At 40.6% G+C, this 22,598-nt stretch overlaps 1 protein-coding gene across 1 annotated transcript in view; it reads right to left on the bottom strand.

Annotated features, from left to right (window-relative positions):
* Nucleotides 1–21,766, bottom strand: part of GABRA4 (gamma-aminobutyric acid type A receptor subunit alpha4) — a 72,126-nt gene extending 50,360 nt beyond the window's left edge. Inside the window, exons 1-6 of the mRNA XM_003985405.6 lie at nt 21,338–21,766; nt 20,796–20,914; nt 4,351–4,418; nt 3,117–3,337; nt 2,860–2,942; nt 169–312 (exon numbers count right to left, since the gene is read on the bottom strand). Coding sequence (XP_003985454.1) covers nt 169–312; nt 2,860–2,942; nt 3,117–3,337; nt 4,351–4,418; nt 20,796–20,914; nt 21,338–21,423 — 721 coding nt within the window. The 5' untranslated portion in view covers nt 21,424–21,766. The remainder of the gene's footprint in view (nt 1–168; nt 313–2,859; nt 2,943–3,116; nt 3,338–4,350; nt 4,419–20,795; nt 20,915–21,337) is intronic.
* Nucleotides 21,767–22,598: the final 832 nt, after the last annotated feature.

Genomic DNA, 22,598 nt, shown 5'->3' with positions numbered 1-22,598 from the left:
TCTGAAAGCAACAATTAAGAAAGTTACTTAGGAAGCGGTAGACTTATTCTCAGACTCTGAAGCCCAGGATTCAGAAGACTCAAATCCCAGAATCTGTTTTCAGTCCCACTTGCAGGCTCGAGAATGAATGCCAAGTAGCATATTGATTTTAATTATTAAACATCTCACCCGTAATGGACTTGATAGTTTCACTTGACACAGTTTGCCCAATCAAGTCATATTGGACTAAGCTGGAAGACTCCTTTGGAACTTCCACTGATTTCTCAGGACCTTTTGTCCATGTATAAATCATCTCACTCTTCGGATATGCATCTGAATGAGAGCCCAGAATGTGATTAAAGTCAGTGGTCCTCTCCCATCAGCACTGATGGTCAACATTTAAGAATATTACACATGTTCAAGAAAGATGGAATAAAAGTAAACAATAATCATGATTTATTAAAACACGTTTAAGACTTAGAAAACTGTAGAGATTAAATAAACCGTCTTGCAACTCAGCATGTTTCTTGCTCTTATGTCCAGAATTGGAGGAGAGATTAAAATTGGAGGAGGGGCACTTGGATGTGTTTCCATACTAATAGGAGAAGCAGTTGAAAAGCGGAAATAATACCCCTCCCCCCAAAAAGTACTTCTTTCCATTCTCGCTCACTTCCAGGGCTTGACCAACACTGACTCCTTCCATCCTACGGCAACTCTGCCAATTAGAAATGTACCAGATGCCGCCTATAATAATACAACAACAAAAACAAAAACAAACCCTACTGTTGGGAGACCTTTCCGGGGGGGTCACCTATTCCACACTGCCTCTGGGCAGTCCCCGTGCCTTCTGGGAACAATTCGGCAGTGACAACTGGCTCTGCTCTTTGTGGAGCTCTCCAGGGAATATAATTACACAACCAGTTCCACTACCTTTAAACTCTTACAATCAGGACATTTTCCTTTCCATCTTCAACAAATCCCTCCCAGAGGCAATTTAAGCCCATTTCCTATTATTTGGTGTTCAACTCAAATGGAAACCAGCTGCTTGCTGACCAGTCTACCCACAACAGATAGCTTGGCTCACGCACAAATAAGTTCAAAAGAACCAAGATGAATCGGTTCCCTCCACAAACCTTCCTAAAGTGACTACAGCACAGTAGGTCCTCAGTGAAAGCTTAATTCTACAAGAGTTGATACCTAGGGAGATTATTTTTACAAACAGCTTCTCAAAACAAACTAGGAGGCTTGTGTTGTCATTTAGCAGTATAGAGTCATGTGTCAACATTTCTCTCCTAAAGTATATTCATGCTTCATCATACATTTAAAAGACCCTGAATGCTATGTTCCTGCCCATGATATTTTAAATCGGGTATTCTTCTCTTGGCTATCCTAACGTGGTAGAATAACCTTTCTCTTAATGATTCGATACTTGAGGCAGGAAGTGGGGGCGTGGGCAAAATGGGTGAAAGCGATAAAAAAATGTCTCTTTCTAATTCCCAACCTAACAAACCAACTCCCAAGGAGTGATTTCTTTATCTAGTACAAACCCTGACTGGTGCCAACTATGTTCAAGTTGCTCTGAAGAGTGCGTCTCGATGGGCAGCAGAGGTGGATGGGTGGGAAAGAACTTCCCATAGATAAGAACGATCTGTAGGGGAATTTAAATTATTACAGTACAAATGGATTTTAATTATGCCCCAGTGAGATCGCCCTTTCTGTCTATGTATCTTTTTAATTTTCTCTCTTTAAGTCACTGGTCAGCGAGTAAATGACTCTCTAGCTTTAACCTAGCTCACCAAACACTGTGATTACTAGGGGTTGTCAAAGAATGGTGAATGCCAGTTCTCATTAAGTTACGCACAATGGTAAGAGCAGGCAACAGTTTCACAATCAGTGCACTAAGAATCCAAAGCAGTAATAAAAGCCAGCACCTGTTTTTGGTAGATTCTGAGTGAATCAAATATTTGAGGCACACATTAGAAGAAGCAATCTCATTTTTCCACCATCTCAGGTAAAGGGAGCTTGGGGAAAGGGATTCCATATTCTTTACTACCCATTCATTTCACCTTCTTGCCTTCACCTCCACAAAATATTTGCAAATCATCTACTTCATAGCTTTGCCTCTAGTACCGTCCTTGTCTAAGCCACTGCCATCTTTGATGGTACTAAAGCAATAGCCTCCCACTCTTCTCTGCTTCTACTCTAGTCTCCCTACAATCCATTCTCCATAGAAAAGCTGAAATGAAATTGTAAAATGTTAAAGAATGCCAAATCCCCTAGTAAAACCTTCCAAAGTCTTTCTGTAGCATTTACAATAGAATCTAATCCTTAATGTGGTCTATACGATGCTACATGATCTGGATCTGTCTACATATCAGACCATATCTCTTATGATGCTTTCATCATGCTTCAGCCACTTTGGTTCTAACAGTGCTGCTGATATTATTTTAACCTGGTCATTTCAAGAAGACCTGAAACCTCTATGACCTTTTTTCAAATCTGCCATAAAGAATTCTGCTTGTAACAGATGATGTTAAATTACTCCCTCTCCCCCCCTAAAAATCCTTTGTACTTTCTTTGTTACACCACTAACACATGGAGTTCAGAAGTCCTTAATTTCACCACTGACCACCAACCTATTATCTATGAGTCAGTTTACCTGGGCTATCTGTCCAAATTGATTTTTGGTTTTTGGAAAAGGGGCTGTTTTTACTTCTTTATTTAAATATATTAGGTAAAATAGAGTCTCCTAAAAGTCAAATCTTGGACAGTTATTGTCATGAACAATGATTTATGGATTATGGGAAATTGTGCACACATATAAATATCAGCTTGCGTTAGATATTAATAAATTCTAACAATACTTTTATTGTAACTTACAACTTCCAAATTTCAAAGGGCATGCATGACCATCCATGGGGAAATCCACCAATCTCATGGGACACTCCGCACTTATGGTGAGTCTATGATGGAAAAATGCGATTAAAATTAACTCTCACTTTAAAAATGATTTTTTAGACACCTAAAACGAGAAGGATGAAAAGAAGGAAGGAAGGACAGAAGAAGGGAGAGAGAGAAGGAAGAAAGAATGGAAGAAAGTATAAAAAGGAAAGAAGGAAAAAGAAAAAAATGACTACCTCATTGTGTATAAAATAGTGCCATTTCTCATAATTCTAAAAAGCTTGTTTGGAGCTGTCATATTATGTGAAACAGATTTCTTTCCATTCCTGAAGAAAGTATCAGGTGTCCATACTTTTGTTACCATCATATTGTTCAATCTCAAAATTTCAATGGGGCCATCATATTTTAGTCTTTTGTCAATCCACGTCTGTCTGAAGAACACATCCATTGTGTATTCCTAGGGAAATTAGTTTGTGACATTCAAATCACAGATGACTACACATAAATATGCATTAAATTCTAGCCTCTATCCCACTCATAAATAAAAAACTACCCAAATGAAAACTAAATTAATAGGAGCAGAAATGTTCTTACATCAATGGAGCTAAATGATTCTCAGCAATTAAAGCATGTTGTGTCCATCTTGATACCTTAATCTTCTACTTCATCAGGTAAATAAATTACCATACACATGAATCATTCAAGACTAATTACTATAATTTAATAAAACTACCAGCACAAAGTAATTACAGTTGTGCTTTAGACCAGGTAGCAAAATTAGTAAAAGTGTAACAAATATCATTGTATTATTAATCATAAAATTGTAGGCATCTCTAAGACAAGTAAAATATGTAAAAAGCAATTTTATATTCACAAAATTTATTAAAATTAGCCTAGGAGCCTAAGGCCAAGGAAAAAAGGTAAAGTAGGTCCTTTAACCTTTAAACTACATATATTTAATATTAGAGGGCACAACTGAATAGATGAATTCATCCTGACCAGTGTTTGGTGTTCTAACCTCTTTAAGCATGAGAAAGAGGCAGGAAGAGAAGGCATGGGGGAGGGGGGCGGGGGGGGGGGGCAAGTTGTGAGCAGTTGGGCCAACATGGAGTACTAAATGCAGTTAGGACTACAATATAGTTTTATACAAAAACTAATTACACTCACCAATTTTCTCCACTTCAATAATTTTCTAAGGGAAAAAATCACTACATAAAAGGTTGTGCCACTGACACAAGTAATAGTAAGGTTTTTTTTTTCTTTGTTGAGAATAACTCCAAACCAAAAAATACTCAAATATTAGAGCTGAAATGTAAATTCAATGTCTTATCCTTATAAACCTTTAAGTCTAATTAGGAGGCTCTTTGACTTTCTAGCTGTGTGCGATTAACAAGATAAATATCATTTGCCCTCTCTTCTGCATGTTTTCTTCAAAAGACAAAAAGTACATGAAGTTTCCTAAATACCTACCATTTCCACATCAGAAACAGGTCCAAAGCTGGTGACATATATGTCAGTTTTTACTTCTGTAACAGGACCTAGTAGGTATGAAGTAAATAGGAGTGAAAAAAAAATACCAATATTACAGGCAAGGAGAATAGAGCAAATACAGATATATCATGTTTTTACTGGCATCTTAAATATTTAGTGAGATAATGCACCTCTACAAAAAAAAATGTAGACAAAAGAATAACAGAACCAGAAAGCAGTGTTTATTTACAGGCAAAAAAAAAAAAAAAAATTACTTCAGATAACATTGTTTCTTAAAGAAATACATCACCTACCGGGCACTACTGTGAAAGGCAGTGCAGCGAACAAAAACTCTTAGCCTTTGTAATTTTTTATAGTCCATCATCTGATTGGCCCTTCGTAAAGAAGCAAGCTGTTAAAAAGAGGGAACTTAGCCACAAGAGTGAGGAGGAGAAAAACCATAATGGTCGTCTTTGGAAAGCTGAGGATTCTACTTAAATAAGAGCACAAAAATGATTCATGGCACCTTTAACAGTAGGTACACCATCCACCGGTAACTGAGATTAAAGACAAAACTCTCCTACAAGCCAGACCTATTCACCTCTTGCCACCTACTAGCTGTTTGATCAAGGGCAGGCTACTGAACCTCTCAAAAGCAGCAATCGCACATATCAAGCAAGACTACCGATAGGGATCAAGTGAAATTGCTCACATAAGACCCTGAACACAGTGACTCTCTCATAAGAGTACTTATTAAGCAGTAGTTTCTCTTGGCTTCTGATAAACGCCACTATTGAGATTCTTTCCTAGGTGTAAATAGCATTGGTTCAGAAACAAATACATGGGTGTGTTTGGCAGAAGGGAAAGGCGGGAGCATCATGATAATGGGGCTGACACAGATTTTAGACAAAGGAAAATTGCTACAATCTGGGTTTAGCATGGTGCTTAACATCAGGAATTGTGGAATTTAAATTTGGCTCTTTTTAAATATACGATCTTAGTCAAGTCATGAATCCTAATAGGTTAAGGTTTTAATGAGTATTAAGTAAAATAATAAATGTCAATGACTTGCCCCAGTCTCTAGAACATAATGCTCTCAATAATGATAGTCATTATGATATATATACCTTTTTATTCCTAATAAAAATAAAAAATTGTTGCCCTCTTGAACATCATTTCCTTAAATGATGGTTTATACCATTGTATGGCCAGAAGCTAGATACTCCATACTGGAAAGAATAACATTGCTATCAAGATGCACTATTTCCTTTGGATACTGGTTGGACAATTGGATTTATGCCAAAAAAAAAAAAAAAAAAAAAAGAAAAGAAAAGAAAAAGAAAAAGACAAATAACAGTTAGTATAGCTTAATGCCCTAGGTCTAAAGTTATCCTCATAAAAATGAATCAGAATATTTCTTCCTGTATAGGATGAAGACTGAGCCACAGGAAAAAAAATGGTTTGAAGGAGAATTAGAAATTCTTTCTTGAATAACTATCTTTTTGTTTTGTTTTGTTTTGTTTTTATTTTATTTTTGGGACAGAGAGAGACAGAGCATGAACGGGGGAGGGGCAGAGAGAGAGGGAGACACAGAATCGGAAGCAGGCTCCAGGCTCCGAGGCATCAGCCCAGAGCCCGACACGGGGCTCGAACTCACGGACCGCGAGATCGTGACCTGGCTGAAGTTGGACGCTCAACCGACTGCGCCACCCAGGCGCCCCTTGAATAACTATCTTAAGACAAATAGGGGTATCTGGATGGCTCAGTTGGTTGAGCTTCTGACTCTTGATTTTGGCTCAGGTCATGATCTCACAGTTTCGTGAGTTTGGGCCCCACATCCAGCTCTGTGATAATAGTGCAGAGCCTCCTTGAGATTCTCCCTCTCTCTCTGCCCGTCCTCCCCCACTCACACTCTCTTTGCCTCCCTCAAAATAAATTAATTAAAAATTTTTTAATGTTTATTTTTGAGAGAGAGAGAGACAGAGAGACAGAGCACAAGTTAGAAGGGGCAAAGAGAGAGGGAGACACAGAATCCAAAGCAGGTTCCAGGCTCAAAGCTGTCACCGCAGAGCCTGACGCAGGGTTCGAACCCACAAACTGTGAGATCGTGACCTGTGCCAAAGAATAAATAAATATATTTTTTAAAAGAGAAAAATATATCCTTTGTAAGTATAGTGAAAGAAAAGGTACAGATCAGATTGATCTATCAGAGGTTTTTTCATTTATAAATAGGTTACTTTAAATTTTATTTTAGAGACAGAGAGCATGAGCTAGGGAGAGAAGGAAAGAGAGAATCCTAAGCAGGCTCCATGCTCACGCTGAGCCTGACACAGGGCTCAATCCCATGGCCCTGGGATCATGACCTGAGCCAAAATGAAGAGTCAGACGCTCAACTGACTGAGCCACCCAGGCGCCCCAATGAGTTTGCATTAAAAAAAATAGTAACACCTTTGGAAAGCAGAGAAAATAAGTGTGAGAAGTTAACTGAATTTTCATTTGAATGAGCAATTATAAACAACAACAAAAATATGGTAGCAATAAGCTCATTAAGCCAAAATGTTCCAGGAATAGATAGGCAATCCAAGAAGCTGATAATGTGTGTTGAATTTTAGAAAATAGAGCTTTTAACTCAAAGTGGTTCAAGAGTGGGACAAGTTATTCTGCTAGTTTCTTAAGAACTGCTAAAGTATCAAAAGCATTAAGTCGCTGCATGTCAGAACAAAGGAGGTAAGTTGCTTAGAACAATTAAGGTTGCATATGTCCTGACAACTGAACTGTTGTTTGACAAGATTCTTGAGAAATTAAAAGTTACTTCAAAGATCAATTTAGGGCAGTGGTTTTCAAATTGGAACTGAATCAGAATCACCTCGAAGGTTTGTTAGAGCACAGAATGCTGGGCTCCACCCTACACTTGCTGATTGACCTAAAGTGGAGCCTGGTAATTTGCATCTCTAACAGGTTCCTAGGTGATGCTGTTCACGTTATTCTAGTTTACAGACAATGCTCATCTGATTTCTAGAATAGTATTTACCAAAATATGTCCTATAAAATATTAAGACCGTAAGTGTTCTATGGGAGTGAGAGAAGCGTAGGAGAGGAATTAGGCCAACGTAATTTTTACTTACAAATTTATTTTAAGGTGCATGGGGTTATACTAATTCTTATAGTTATAATGATTCCATGATAATAATGGGTATTTTCTTTTTTTTTAATATTTTTTAATGTTTATTTTATTTTTGAGAGAGAGAGAAGGAGTGTGTGAATGGGGAAGGGGCAGAGAGAGAGGGAGACACAGAATCTGAAGCAGGATCCAGGCTCTGAGCTGGCAGCACAGAGCCTGAAGTGGAGCTCAAACCCATGAACCGCAAGATCATGACAAGAGCTGAAGTTGGATGCCTAACTGACTGAGCCACCCAGGCACCCCAATAATGGCTATTTTCAAAGTCTTACATAATTCTTTCTTAATGATTCTTGAAAAATGTTTGCCTTCAGAATTACAATCCTAGTATTGTTGAGTTAGTTTGTGGCATTATTCAGTATTTGCTTTATGTGATCACATAGGTCTTTCAGACAAAGCTAGATTCTGAAGATATGATTGGTAAAGAGATTTCATTTGGACACTCATTCAATAAACATCTATTGAGTGAGCACCTGCTGTGTGCCAGGTTCCATACTAGGCCCTGGTGCTTCAGTGGGAAACAAGACTTAAGAGCTTCCTGCCTCAGGGAGTTAACGTGCTATTAGGGAAGTCTGAGTATAAGTAATCAAGAAATAAATTACATGGGAGGATCTTGTCATTCATAAGAGATATAAAACAGGCTGGTAATTGAGTTAGAGACTGGGAAAGCCTAGATGTTGTAGCCCTTCTTCAAAGCAGTAACTTTTAAACTGAGACCTGGAGGGTAAGCATGAGGCATTGGAGGAACTGAAAGAATTGCATCACAGGCATAAAGAACTTCAGGGAAGAAAGCCTAGAGGCGGGAGAGGCCTTAGTGTGCTCAGGGACCAGGAAAGAGGCCAGTGGGGCTGGGGCCAAGCAGGTAAGGAAGAAAATGATAAGAAATGAAAGCCACATAAACAGAATGAAAACCAGAGTCAGGGGACAGAGATCCGCTCCTGAGCTGATATTCTAAAGTGGCATATTTTAAGCAACATATTTATACTACACATTATGGTGACAGTTGTTAAAACTACATGGAAAAGAACTATTAGAGATCCCAGTGACAGATGGGCAACACATAAAGAGGTTGTTATGGGTTGAATTATGCTCTTTCCAAATTCATATGTTGAAGTCCTAACCCCCAGTACCTCAGAATGTACCTGTACTTGGAGTTAGGGTCTTTAAAAAAGGGAATTAGGTTAAAATGAGGTCATTAAGATGGGTTCTAATCCAATGTGACTGGTGTCCTTCTAAGAAGAGGAGATTAGGACACAGAAACACACAGAAGAAAGACCATGTGAATGAAGACAGAGAAGATAGCCATCCACAAGCAAAGGAGAGTGGACTTAGAAGAAACCAACTCTCTGCTGACATCTTGAACTTGCTGCCGTTTAAGCCACCCTGTCTGTAGTATTTTGTTATGGCAGCCAAACAAAAGAACACAGAAATGCAAAAGAAACAATTTTTCCCTGTTCTTTCCCAACGTTTTCTCCCTCTGATATTCAGTACAGCTCTGCCTTAGGCTGTGAGGAAGTTTGATTTTTATCCCTTAATCATTGGGAGTCCATCAAGAGTTTGAAGTAAGGAAATTATGTGACCTGAATTATATTTTTTATAAAATCACACTGGCAGTTGTATGGACAATAAATTATAGGGAGGCAAGTGTAGAAGAAGGGCTCTTATAAGAGGCTGACAGCAGCCTAGTCTAGCCAAGAAATGATGGTGGTCTATACTGGGAATATGGCAGTGGGGATGGAGTGTGGACAGATCAGTGGGCATGCTGGTGTGAAACTAACTCACGGGAATGGGTTTTTTTTTCCAAAGAGCAATAAACAGAGATATAATATTCTATGTATTGAAGGCCTACTGCATGCCAGGCAGGATACTAGCCTCTTTCCATATACTATTTCATTTAATTTTCACAATACCCTCCCAGGGTGATATTATTGTGAGGATTTTATGGATCTGGAAACTGAGCTCACAGAATTTAAATATAATAAGCCAGAGCCAGAATTATAACCCCCTTGTAGTGATCTCCAAAATATGTTCTGGCTTTAGTATGCTAATGATATCATTAAATAAAAAACAATAATTAATTGCTTATATAATTTTCTATCTACAACATAACATGCCATACCTAAGTTTCCTAAATTTTGTTTATGTTACACCTAAATTTTGTTTATGCTTAAGTTTTGAACTGTGTTCTTGCAGCTCTTTCTATGTCTTTGCTCTTATTATAGCTTATTTGATTCTTTCTTTCTCCCCTTAACAGTAAAATGAAATTTTAATGCTCCTTGAAGTTCCCAACTAGTATAGCACATTGCACATACTAGGTGGTCAATAACTATGTGTCTGTGTTCTTAGTATCACCGCACTAGTGATTCAAAAACTTCCCAAAAAGAAAAATTACTTGGATTCATGTGTTACACCAGTTAAGCTAAAAATATTTCCTGATTAAAGCTGAAACTGTGTCTTATTTATATTTGTATCCTTTCCCAGAACTAATCTCCGGCCTTAAACGTAATAGGTTTCCAATAAATCAGTTTTCTATGAATAATGGTCGCTATGTAATTAAGAGCAATTCTTAGAGACGCTTCCTCTAACACTACTGTTTAGGATGTTCAAATCAACCTTACTAAGAGCATAATTACATAGAAACCAGATAATTTTGAGCTTGGAAGGACTTCTCATAATGTTACATGCATTTGTGTAACATCAAAGACATATTTTATTTAAAAAATCTGACTTCTTTGGTAATAGGGAAGTGATTTTTAATCTGCAAAATGTAGTTGGCATTTTGTAAGGCAAACAAAGTGATCTGCAATAGTCTTTGAAAGAAAGAACCAAGACTACTAAGATCAAATGCAAAGGAATATTCCCATCTTATTAATGAATCTAACTTGGGTGCAAAGTAGGAAGACAATTAATAATATATGAGATAATTTTCCACTATTAACTTTACTTCAGCTGTACAGACCTGGTCAAAGGATATAACGATTTAATTTCTTGCCCCATAACAGTGTCCAATTTGCTGTCACACCAGGGAAAAGACCTAATGTGTCTGGCTGATTATGGAAATGGTTAATCCTGTTCACATTTTGTCCCCAGCTATGCATTTGAGGACATATTTATGGTTTTCCAGCCACTTAAATTCATGCATCAAGCTACATCTTACAAAACGCTGCTGATGTATTTCCAAAAACTCAAGAGATTTAACGTATTTAGGAGGTACAATAACAACAAGGAATCTTGAGTGATATATTTAAAGAAATCTATAATTTAGTTTGTCATCAAAAAATACAGAAATGCTAGCCTTCCTGCCTGGTAAACAAAGAAAAGGTATCCATTGATGTCACAGAGAAAACAGAATGGTATAGAGTTTTACTTAAATGACATTAAAGATTAGTGCTTCCTATGTCCTATGATCCTTCTATCAATCCAGGTCACCTTTTAAAATAATTAAAGTAAATAAATAAGAAAAGCATTTAAAAAAACAATGAAATCAGGGCCAAAGATGAAAATGCAATTCACAGAAGGAAAATTCTTGTAGACATTAAAGGTTTGAGAAGACATCCAACCACATTAGAAATCAGAAAATTCTAATTATTTCACAATCAAAGACCATTTCAAGTATGGTTGAAGGGTTTGTGGATCCTGAATCTCATATTCATTGTAAATGAGAGTTTTAATTTGTAAAACTACCACAGAAAACAGTTTGGCATTATCTCATCAAGTTGAACTCCCACTTACACTAAGATCCAGAAAAATCCATTCCTGGATGTATATGCAAAAGAAACTTTTGCACATTTACAGCAGGAAATTTGGGCCAGAATATTCACAGCAACACAATCTTGGAAACAAGCAAAATGCCTACTGCCAACAGAGAAGATGAATAAACTAGTTCCTATGAAGTGGGAATATCACACAGCAGTCAAATGAATGATCTATAGCAATATGCATCAGCAAGAATGAACCTTAGCATACACAATTAAGTGGGGGGAGAAAAACACCAAAAGCTCATATATAACATGTTCCAAGCCAATACATTTCCTAATTTAAAATTTTAAAAATTGAGCCAAAATGAGATTCAAAGAAAACCTATGAAATAATTTAAAAAGGACTTGGAGCGGTGGTTGCTTCCGATGGGGCAGACAGGGAGAAAAGATGAAGGAGACTACATAGCAGGATGGAAGTTATCAAAGTTGTACAGTTTAATGATTGAACTGGTGTCTACTCTATCGCAGTGAATGAGTCCATAGATGGATGGGTAGTTAAAAAGAAGGTTATGTGTGGACCGATAATGGGTGTTATTGGTGAACCAAGTACTTTTAATCCAGAATCCAATTCCGTGCAAAAGAGGCTTTTAAAAATAAATACAATAAAAAGGCCTAGGCAGTAATATCATGCAGGTTGATGTATTTTTCACCTAAAAGGAAACTAACAACCCGGGGAAATATTATCTAAATAAATATCCATAAAGTTGCAAATAGGCTCTATCTAGAGTTTACAGGGCCTACTTTGGGAAACACCAAAGGCATGTTGCATATCCTTGCCCTGCCCGAAAGAAAATGCAAATATACGATAGAGAGCAGCAGTACATCTTTTTTGCTAAACTGAGAGAACAAAGTACATTCCTGTTCTGGTTTCTATAGTCCCTTGTCTTTCTCTCAGTTATTCCTTCCCTCCGTTGTAATATTAACGTACCCCCTACTAGGTGATCCCCTACAGATGTATTCTGATATTTCTCATCTGAAAAGAAGGCAACCTTCTCTCTTTCTCTTGCTTTTCACATCGTGAACTTCTGGGGAAAAAAAATCCATTATTGCCTCTCATTCTTCCTTTTCTATTCACTCTACCATCTCTCATAACCTGGTTTTCATGCCCAGGATCCACGAAAATCCCTTTTGTCAATATCATTCATATCTCTGACACAATTCCCACAGATTTAAAAAAATAATTTAATCTCTCCCACTTTTAAACAGGCTCAGGTCATGATCTCACAGCTTGTGAGTTCAAGCCCGGCATCAGGCTCTGTGCTGAAGCTCAGAGCCTGGAGCCTGCTTCGGATTCGGTGTCTCTCTCTCTCCACCCTCCCCTGCTTGCACTCTGTCTCTCTCTCTCTCTTTCTCAAAAAAATAAACATTAGAAATATTAAAAATAAGTGAAAATAGAAAGGCTCTCTTGATCCTACTTCTCTTTCCATTTACCACCCCATTTCTCTGCTGCCCCGTACAATAATTTAATACAAATGTCCAAAGACTCCTCCCATTCTTTCAATGTCTCCCAATGAGACCTCCACACCCATCACAGCACCAAAACTGCTCCTGTCAAAATCACTGACCATGCAGATATTGCTGAATGTAGTGATCAATTTTATGTTCTTATCTTTCTTAATCTGTCAGGAGCATTAAGAAGCAAATGATCAATCCCACCTCCTTTTTTTTTTTAATTTTTAATTTTTATTTATTTTGGGGAGAGAGAGACAGAGTGTGAGTGGGGGAGGGGCAGAGAGAGAGAGGGAGACACAGAATCCTAAGCAGTTTCCTGGCTCTGAGCTGTCAGCAAAGAACCTGAGGCAGGGCTCAAACCCACGAATGCTGAGATCATGACCTGAGCTGAAGTCAGTCGTCTAACTGACTGAGCCACCCAGGCCCCCCCCCTTTTTTTTTTTAATTTTTAAATGTTTATTTTTGAGAGGGGGGGGAGAGGGAGTCCTCTTTTTCTTTTAAGTTTATTTGTTTTGAGAGAAGAGAGAGTGGGGAGGGGCAGTGAAAGGGGGAGATACAGAATCCCAAGAAGACTCCACACCATCAGCAAAGATGGCTGGAACTTATGAACTCTGAGATAATGACCTGAATGACACCAAGAGTCCGAGGCTTAACCAACTGAGCCACCCATGCACCCCCACCTCCTATTCTAAACAAATATCTATATCTATCTATCTATTTATATTTATATATTTTTAATTTAACATCCAGTATGCATACTCTGAGATTTTCCTCCTACCCAAAGGCCACTCCTCATTTGGTCTTCCTGAGACAGAGATTCCTCTTCTCTCCCACCTCTTAACACGGGAGACTTCAGAGTCCTGTATTTGTACCTCTTCTCTATCATCCTTAATCTCTTGATGATCCCTTTAGTCTTATGGCTTTAAATACCATATATAGTGACATACCAATCGTCCCTGCTTTTCAGACTTACCTCCACTTAATGTCCAATCGGCATCTCAAATTTAACATATCCACATACAAATTGTTCATCCACACCCCGAATCTGCTTCTGCCGCAGTGTCGGCAAGTCTATTTCTCCAGGCGTTCGAGTCAAAAACTTTGGAGTCAGATTTGACCCCTCCCTTTTCCTCACATCCCACATCCTAGCTGTCGTCAGTGGACTAGACCTTTGAAACATAGCCAGAAACCCATCATTTCTTCCAACTTTACAAGCTTCACTGCCACCAGCTTGGTCAAAATATCCATCATCTCTCACCTAGTTAATTGTGAAAACCTCTCTGCCTTTGCCCTTGACCCTGAGTGCCTGTTGTCAATACAAAATCCAAGGTGGGCTTTTGAAAATTAGGCAGTTCAGGTTTTGCCCCTGTTGGAATCTCTCTATTCACTTTTGATATGAATCACAGTAAAAGCAAAGTCCTTACCAGCTTGCAAAGCTTTACACAACCTCATCTTTGTATCACACTAACCCCTTCTTACTCTTCAGTCCTGCTGAACTTTACTGCAGCGACACTGATTTCCATGCTTAGCACTTTGGCACATAGAGTTCCTTCAACCCAAATGTGGCTTATGCTTTTACCTATACTTAGAATCACTGTTCAAATACCACCTTCTCAGGTGCCTGGGTGGCTCAGTCGGTTAAGTGCCTGACTCTTGGTTTTGGCTCAGGTCATGATCTCATGGCTCCTAGGTTCAAGCCCCATGTGGGATTCTACACTGACAGCATAGAGCCTGCTTGGGATTCTCTCGCTCTCTCTCTGGCCCTCTCCTACTCATTCTCTCTCTCTCTCTCTCCCTCCCTCTCTCACAAAATAAATAAATCAATTTTAAAAATCACCTTCTCAACGAAGTCTTTCTTTTTTTTTTTTAATTTTTTTTTAACGTTTATTTATTTTTGGGACAGAGAGAGACAGAGCATGAACGGGGGAGGGGCAGAGAGAGAGGGAGACACAGAATCGGAAACAGGCTCCAGGCTCCGAGCCATCAGCCCAGAGCCCGACGCAGGGCTCGAACTCACAGACCGCGAGATCGTGACCTGGCTGAAGTCGGACGCTTAACCGACTGCGCCACCCAGGCGCCCCTCAACGAAGTCTTTCTTACCAACTTCGTTAAAACTGCAACTCCTCCCTGCTTTATATTACTCCATAGCAGTTATCGACTTCTGACACTCTATATTTTATTTATTTCTGTTGTTCATTTTCTGTCCCTTTCACTAAAGTGTCAGCTCATGAAGGTAGGGAACTGCATCTCTTTTGTTCACTAATGCATTCCAGTGCCATCCTAGAATCATGCCTGGCACATATTATATGATTAGTAAGTAGTTAATGAAAAGTGAACCAAATGAAATATCTCCATGTGGCCAGACTTATCTTACTTACGTCGTGGAAGGTTTTGAAAAAGGTTTTTCTCATCCCTCCTTCCTAAGACATTCCATTCTCTTGACTTCTAGAAATTCACACTCTCCTAGTGCCCACCTACATATCACAGTCTCCTCTTTTACATCCTTCTCTGGCAATTCTGTTTTCTGCCTTTCCTCAACCGTTAATGCTCTTGGAGGTTTGGTTCAGGGCTCTTTGTGCCTTCATACTCTTCTGTAGCATCTATTCTCACAGTGTTATATGCTGGTGACTCTTGCATATCTCTAAACAAAACTCTTGTCTGATATCCCAACAAGTACAACCGCTAGGACTCCATATATGTATCCTAAACTCAACGTATCCACACATGATTTCTTGATTTCACGCCCATCTCTCTTCTTCCTCCCCACCTCCCTAATTTAAATAACACCATCCTCTGCCCATTTTCTCAAAATAAAAATCCAGGGGTCATTTTTTGATTCCTCCCTTTCCTTTACCACCCCTATGAAATCCAGCACCAATTAATAGTTCGATTATATTTCCAAAATGTATCTTAATTTTTTCCAATTAACTCCATTTTACTACATCTACATTTACTACAACCCACCACTAACTTCAGAGAACCTCCCATCCCTCACCACACACACACACACACACACACACACACACACACACACACACACAAACCTTCTTCATTGGTCTCTTTGCTTCCAGTATTGCCCAACCTCTATATCCTTCCTTTTATTAAGCAGCAGTCAGAGGAATCATGATACAAAGTCACACCGAGTCGTTCATTCTCTCCACCTAAAAAACTCCAATGGCTTCCGGGTTCACTAAAAGAAAGATCTAAACTCTTTTACTAAGGGTCTTGCATGATCTGGTCTTTGTTTACCATCACAAGCTAGAACTGTGAGAATCTTCCTCTTGCTTTCTTACTACCTTCATGGAACTCCCTTTCCCGGACTCCCTTCATTGCCTATATCACACTAAATTCTTATCTACCTTAGGATCCTTAAACTTGCCTTTTTGTTCTATCTGAGAACAACCATTGTTTACCTTTTCTATATCTGTCACCCTTAGGTCTCAGCTTAAGAGACTTTCTTGACCACTGTGCTGAAATAGACCCCTTATCCAATTTATTCTCTATCTTAGCATGCTATTGGATTGTCCCATGGGGAGATCTTTAATTATTTAGTTGTTTCTCTGTAGTTTTATCTCTCTACTACACTGCTTGGCCATATAGTTCACAAAGGCCTGTGTCTGATTCAGAATTACATCTTTACAAGCTCACATTGTTCCTGATACATAGTGGTCTCAATAGGTATTGGTTCAACAAATGAATGCATAAGTGGGTGTGACAAATCAAAAGAGAATGAAGCTTTATTTTTCTGTCACCCTGTGGATTTTAAGTGTTCTTTCGTCTATATACTTTCAAAAATATATTCTCTGTAGACTCAATAAAGCTAGCACAAGGTTAGTGCATTAATTTAATTTTCAGGTTAGGATATGGATCATGTGAAACATTGCAAGAATATTTTTATTTCTATAGTAAAGATGTTCCAAATATACCAAAGTATATATACTTCTCCATATTTGCTTTCCCATTTTAAAATGTTATTAAAGCTTTAGAATAAAAGTTCTCATTTCACTCCTTTGAGGGAAATGTAGTTTTGCTTATTTTAATAACCTAATTAGAAACAAGAAGGTATGTTAATGAAAATTCCACTCTTGGTAAACAGAGGATGTTTTTAAAAAGCCTTAGAAGTGGATGTCGCAATAGACCAGCTGCCTGGTGTATTAGTAGCCTTGTCTATGAGTAGTTTTAGGGTTCTTGAGCAATTCATTGGAACTTTTCTCAGCCTCCCCTAGAACATAGGGAGGATGCCCACCCTGCTTATCTCTGCTAATCTTATTAAGCATTATATGCAAAAAGGTTTTGGGGCACCCAGGAGGCTCAGCTGGTTAAGCGTGGGACCCTTGATTTTCACTGGGGTCATGATCTCATGTGAGTCTGAGCCCCACATCCAGCTCTGCGCTGACAGTGAGGAGCCTGCTTGGGATTCTCTCTCTCTCTCTCTCTCTCTCTCTCTCTCTCTCTCTCTCTCTCCCTCTCTCTTTCTCAAAATAAATAAATAAACTTAAAAAAAAATGATTCCAAACTATAGAGGACTCCACTAATGTGGAGTTCTACTATGTTGGTGAGCAACCTTGCAAAACTGACCTAATGGTCAGTTCCCATTTCAGGGAGTTTGTGCAAGAGGATCTAAGGCAACTGTCTCTAATTGAAGCATTTATTATTCCAGACCACGTGCCTCAAAAGATGGAAATGCACAAAGGTAGCGTAATCCGGCAGTAAAATGGAAGTGGGTAAGGGCTGACTTCCTAAACAATCTCCTGGTGGTTAGCTATGCATTTTTAAGACCACATGTAACAGTGTGGAAAGTGGCTAAGAGCACAGGGGACTGATTTTCTAGCTTCTTTGTGGAGAGCTTCACTTGTGAGCCACTTCTAAGCAGGTGCAAGCTACTTCAGGATGACGGCAGACTGATTTGTCAGAGGCCAAAAGAACTATACCCCTTCAGAAGTCCCAATCTGGCTTCTCTCACCATGCCTCCTTCCTTCTCTTCTCACCTTTTCCCCTTTTCTTCTCCAATGGGAGAACGTGGGAGACAAGGGAGAGGAGACCCTGGAGGGATGAAAAGAAGAGAACCATTTCAGTTCCTTTTACTTCCCGGTTGCAAGCTGTGCTGCTGAGTTAAAAATATGTAATTTAGTTTCCAAATCTATTCCAACCCCTGCCGGCCTACTGAGCAATCACAAACCATCCAATTTCAATTCAAATCTTTGCTTTTAGCTTTATTTTAAATGGAACACAGCTAAGTTGTATAAACAGATATAAAGTAAACGCTCTACAAAGAGCAGAAGTGGGATTAAAGGAACCAGGAAGTAAATCTGTATTTATAGCATACCGGTCAAAATCCGAATTGTTTTCATTTTATTTTTAAAATGCCAAACTTGCCACAAAGTACTGAAATGTCAAAGAAGGGACCAAACTTGCAGCACATCCAAGAGTCTGTGCTAAGTGTGAGTTTTCTTATTATTTTCAGCGATGCTTGTTTATAACATCCTGTAAACAGATTACACAGTTTTCTGCAGGTGAGAATTACTATCCCTCTGTCATGTTTGGAATGCTGTGAATTTACAGAGAATGACCCATGTCTAAAAAGATGAATCACATTTACCACAAATATTTATGAGCATAGCCCAAAAATTGTGTGACATCGTACATTTTTAATGATTAATCAACTGCTAACACTTGAAGTAACATGAATTCCACCTCTTCCCATAAAGCTATAAAAGTATCTCCAGGTGGGTAATGTACATCACCTAGCAGTGACAAGTAAGATGACTAATAATGCCCTTGAGACGTTTCAGCCATATTGCAGCTGGCCAAAATCCAGTAATGGCTCATGTTGACTGATTTCATTCATTTTATTGTCTATATAATATCATGGGAGAGGATAGCTGGTTCAAAAGGATTCATCCGCAACGGACACCTTCTTCTTTTTGAGTTATACTTGCATTATAACCAACGGGGGAGATACTATTGTAACTTTTGCCATTTAATAATAAAACCATACCATTTCAGTTGTAACTTTTCACTTTAATTTATGTGCAGGTACATCAATTCTCCAATAAATATTTAAACTCCTGTGATTTTGTATTTCTGTTATTTTTCCCCCTTACTTCAAATGTCATGTTTAAAACTTTTACGGGCAGATAAATCCTCTTTTGTCGAGACAATATAGTCTTTAATGGTATCACATTGTCTGAAATATTCTCGGCAAATTTTTTTCTTGGGGGGTGGGATATATAGTGATAACTTCCCCATCACTTGTGAAAGATCATGCGCTGGCAAATGATTCACTTCTGTAAGGAAGCCTCTTTCCAGATTTGCACGGAGGCAAATGCAGTGCGGAGCATCCTACTGCTGAGGCAATGTGAGGAGAACCTTTCATCCTTCTCATCCATATTTGTCACTGTCAACACGCCAAAAAATCAATTAATACCCTCAATGGCCCCCTAGCACCTTCTCAATAAAATCCAGAAAAAAAGTTGGGGATCAGAAAGCCTGATGCCAGACAACCATTAATATGCTATGTGTCCCTGTAAAATCACTTTCCATTTCTAATCTTCAGTGTCCCCATTTGTCAAATGAGGAGAACCAGACTAGTCAGACTCCAAAGAATCATCCAGCTTCACTCTATCCAATTCTGTTTTACTTCTGATAATTCTTTCAAACCACAGACAGTGTCTAATTCTGTCTTCATTCCCAGGAATGTCCTACTCCCGTTCACTTTCTCTATTCTCTCATCATCCTATCTCTTATACACTCTCAGGAGGAAGCTTGAAGTCCCCTGTGCTGCTAACATCATGTGATGCTCACCACATAGCATCTGATATCATCTCCGTCTTCATGGGTTTGTCTCTTATAAATATACAACCTGACCTGGGTTCACATCCTGCCCATGCCACTTACCAACTGTGAACTTGAACTGGTTACTTAGCCTCCCAAGCCTAAATTTCTTCATCTATAAAATGGGGATGGTAATAGCTTACTCTCAGTAATGCCTATAAAATGCCTGGTGTATATGCCAATTCAAATAAATAAATAAATGCAATATTAGTGCTTATTATTGTTACTCCTACTCCTACTCCTACTAGAGGCTCTTTTAAGACACAGCCTAGGTCTTGATCAACTCATTTCCCAGTAGGCTCAGAGTAGTTGGAAAGAAGAGGGACTTGGTGGTCGGGTCCTGAACTGACACTTGGGGTGAAGTCACGTGTTCTCCCCGAACTGGACCCAGTGGGTGTCTGAGGTTAAGAATTGAATCTTCAGATTCTGTGAACACAGTGCCTAGCAAAATGCTTGCCACATAAATTCTCATTATATAAGCAAATGGAATATGAATATGAAAAGGAGCAACCGTAGGGTTAATGGATGCGCAGTAGGGTTAATTAGAGCTACTGTAAAATACTTAAGGAAGAAATAAAGCTGAAACACCTCTAACTCCAAAGTCTTGGGAGGGAAGTAAATGACCTCTCCCCAAATGAAGTAAAAATTGATCCCACTGTGTAGGAGAACAGGAAAGGACTGGGTTCTCTAGCAGAGCAGGCAGCTTCGTGCCCCAGATTCTTGTCCTAGGTAGAGCACGGTGGCGAGGTTTTGGCAGAGGAACAAATACCACGTGGGAGGACAAGGGACTTCGGATCAGTTGCCTCAAGTGCAACCAGCTCTGAGCGAAGCGGCCAGGTGCAGGGGAAGTCCGTTCTCAGGGCGCAGCGCAGCTGGGCAGCCGAGCCCCACGTTCCCGTTTTTGACTCTTTCTCTCCAACCTCCCCCACCCAGCAGTCAGGTCCCGGAAGGTAATTAGTGTGGGGGAGAGGCAAAGCTTCTGAGTCTGCAGGGAGATGGGAAAGTAAGGGTGGAGGCGGTCTTCTTGTCAGAGGTCTCATCAAGGTGGGGGGGCGGGGAGAGAGAGGAAGGGAGGGAGGGAGGCAGAGAGAGAGAGAGAGAGGGGAAGAGATTTTCCATTTTTGCACTCGAGGCATACCTAATGATATTCCCACAGACAGACAGACAGGCAGACCGAGAGAGGGACAGACAGGACACACTTGAGCGTTTGAAATCTTTCATACCCCCAAATCCAGGACGCAGCCTGTTGTCATAACCATCGAGTAAGCTGTCCAGGATGCGGGTAAAATTTTCCGGGCATAATTTCTCCTCCTTTTGGTTTTGTCCTGGGGATTCGTTTAAACTGCAAACGCAAAAAAAAAAAAAAAAAAAAAAAGAAAAAAAAAAAAAAGAAAAAAAGAAAAAAGAAAACGGCGTAAGGGGTTGTTTTAAGAATCGATTACAGAACAGGTGGAAACAGGTTTATCTTCTAGGGAAAGAGACTTTTGCCCCAAGCTACAAGAGGCAGGTCTGAAGGATGGGGGGACAGAGAAATGGTCGGGAAAGGCGCACCCTGAGCACACGCACCCCCAAACCCACACTCTTCTTGCACCCGGTGCCCCTTCTGCTCTCCGCGTCTACGCGGTCACAGAAAAGCCTAGCTTCGGTCCCTGACCTTACAGCGGAAACAGGAGGGTCTGGTTTGCCCTGGGAGGGGCGGCGGCCGGAGGGGGCTCGGAGCTGGCCACTTCTCCACCCTTGCCCCTCAGGACCCCAAAGAACTCACCAAGCCGCCAGGCAAAGGAAGTGCAGGAGGGCGAAACTGACCCGGGAGGACGTGGCGATCGCGGGTACCTTCTTGGCAGAAACCATCTTTGCAACATGCCATACTTTAAGCCTGTTCACGTTTCCAGGCTCTCAAGATGCCCTGAGCAGGGTGCGAGGCGAGGGCAGAGGCTCTCCGCGGCGTGCGCACACTCGCGCTCACACTCGCCCGCGCTCACACTCGCCCGCGCTCAGCCAGCCCGAGCCGCGGTGGGCGCGTGTGTGCACGCGGGCCAGGGGGAGGCGGAACCTGCCTTTCCTCGCCCCCTCCTTTTCTCGCTGAGCTCTCAATGTGTATGGAGAGCTATGTATACCGCTCAACACCCTTTCGTGCCCGCACCGTGGAGCCTCCGAGGTTAACCTCAGCGCGCTGGCACGGAAAGGCTGAGCGAGTTCTTCCCAACCTTGAACTCTGGATTTCCGCCCCTCCTGGCGTCCGCCGCCCCCAACCCTAAGCGGGTCCCCGCCCACAGCAGTGCCTAGCCTCCACTTTTCCCTCCCCCCTCCCCCCGCTGCTTCCTGCTGGGATTTGGCTTTCACCAACGAAGCTCCTCTCTCAGGTTGTCTGAGGACCTGTTTTGTACCCATTTTCAAGGCTGAGGGGAAGGAGCGGGGCCATTAGGATGGCTGGGCGTGGGGACGGGAGACTGCGGTGAGCACAGGGGATCGAGGACGGACGGAAACAAACTTTGGGACTCTCCCCTTCAGGTGCTGGGGCGGAGTGGGGCGGCAAAGGAAAGAAGATTCTTCCTGGTGAGAGAGAGGGGTTGCAATTCACCGGGCACGCTCGCGCCAAACTTAGCAAGTGGACTTGAGCCTCATTCTGTTCGCAACGCGTTTGCCAAGCTGTTGCTGCGAACATAACACATTCCTTTACTACACTCGCTCCCACCTGGCACACACACACGCTCAGCTCTGCTGCCCCATCCTTTGCTGGAGAGGAGAGGAGAGGTGAAGACGAAGGACGTCGGGTCAAAATCACTTTCACTTTTGGTGACACTTCCTGCTCTTTTCTTTCACGATAGAGCTCCCTGACTTCCTGCGGTTGACCGCTTTAGGGGGCAGGAAAGGATGGCTGTGGAGACGGAGAGGAGAGAGACAGAAGAAAGACAAATGTGGTTGGGGGGGGGGGAGGGGCTCAGTAGACCTGTTTAAAACGTTAATTATTGGTTCCAAGGGGGAAAGGTGTCTTTCACATTAATAGTGATGCAAGTGGAAATTTG

Source organism: Felis catus, chromosome B1, assembly GCF_018350175.1.
Source record: "Felis catus isolate Fca126 chromosome B1, F.catus_Fca126_mat1.0, whole genome shotgun sequence".
In the NCBI taxonomy this organism is placed as follows: domain Eukaryota; kingdom Metazoa; phylum Chordata; class Mammalia; order Carnivora; family Felidae; genus Felis; species Felis catus.
This window is presented reverse-complemented; position numbering and strand designations above follow the sequence as displayed.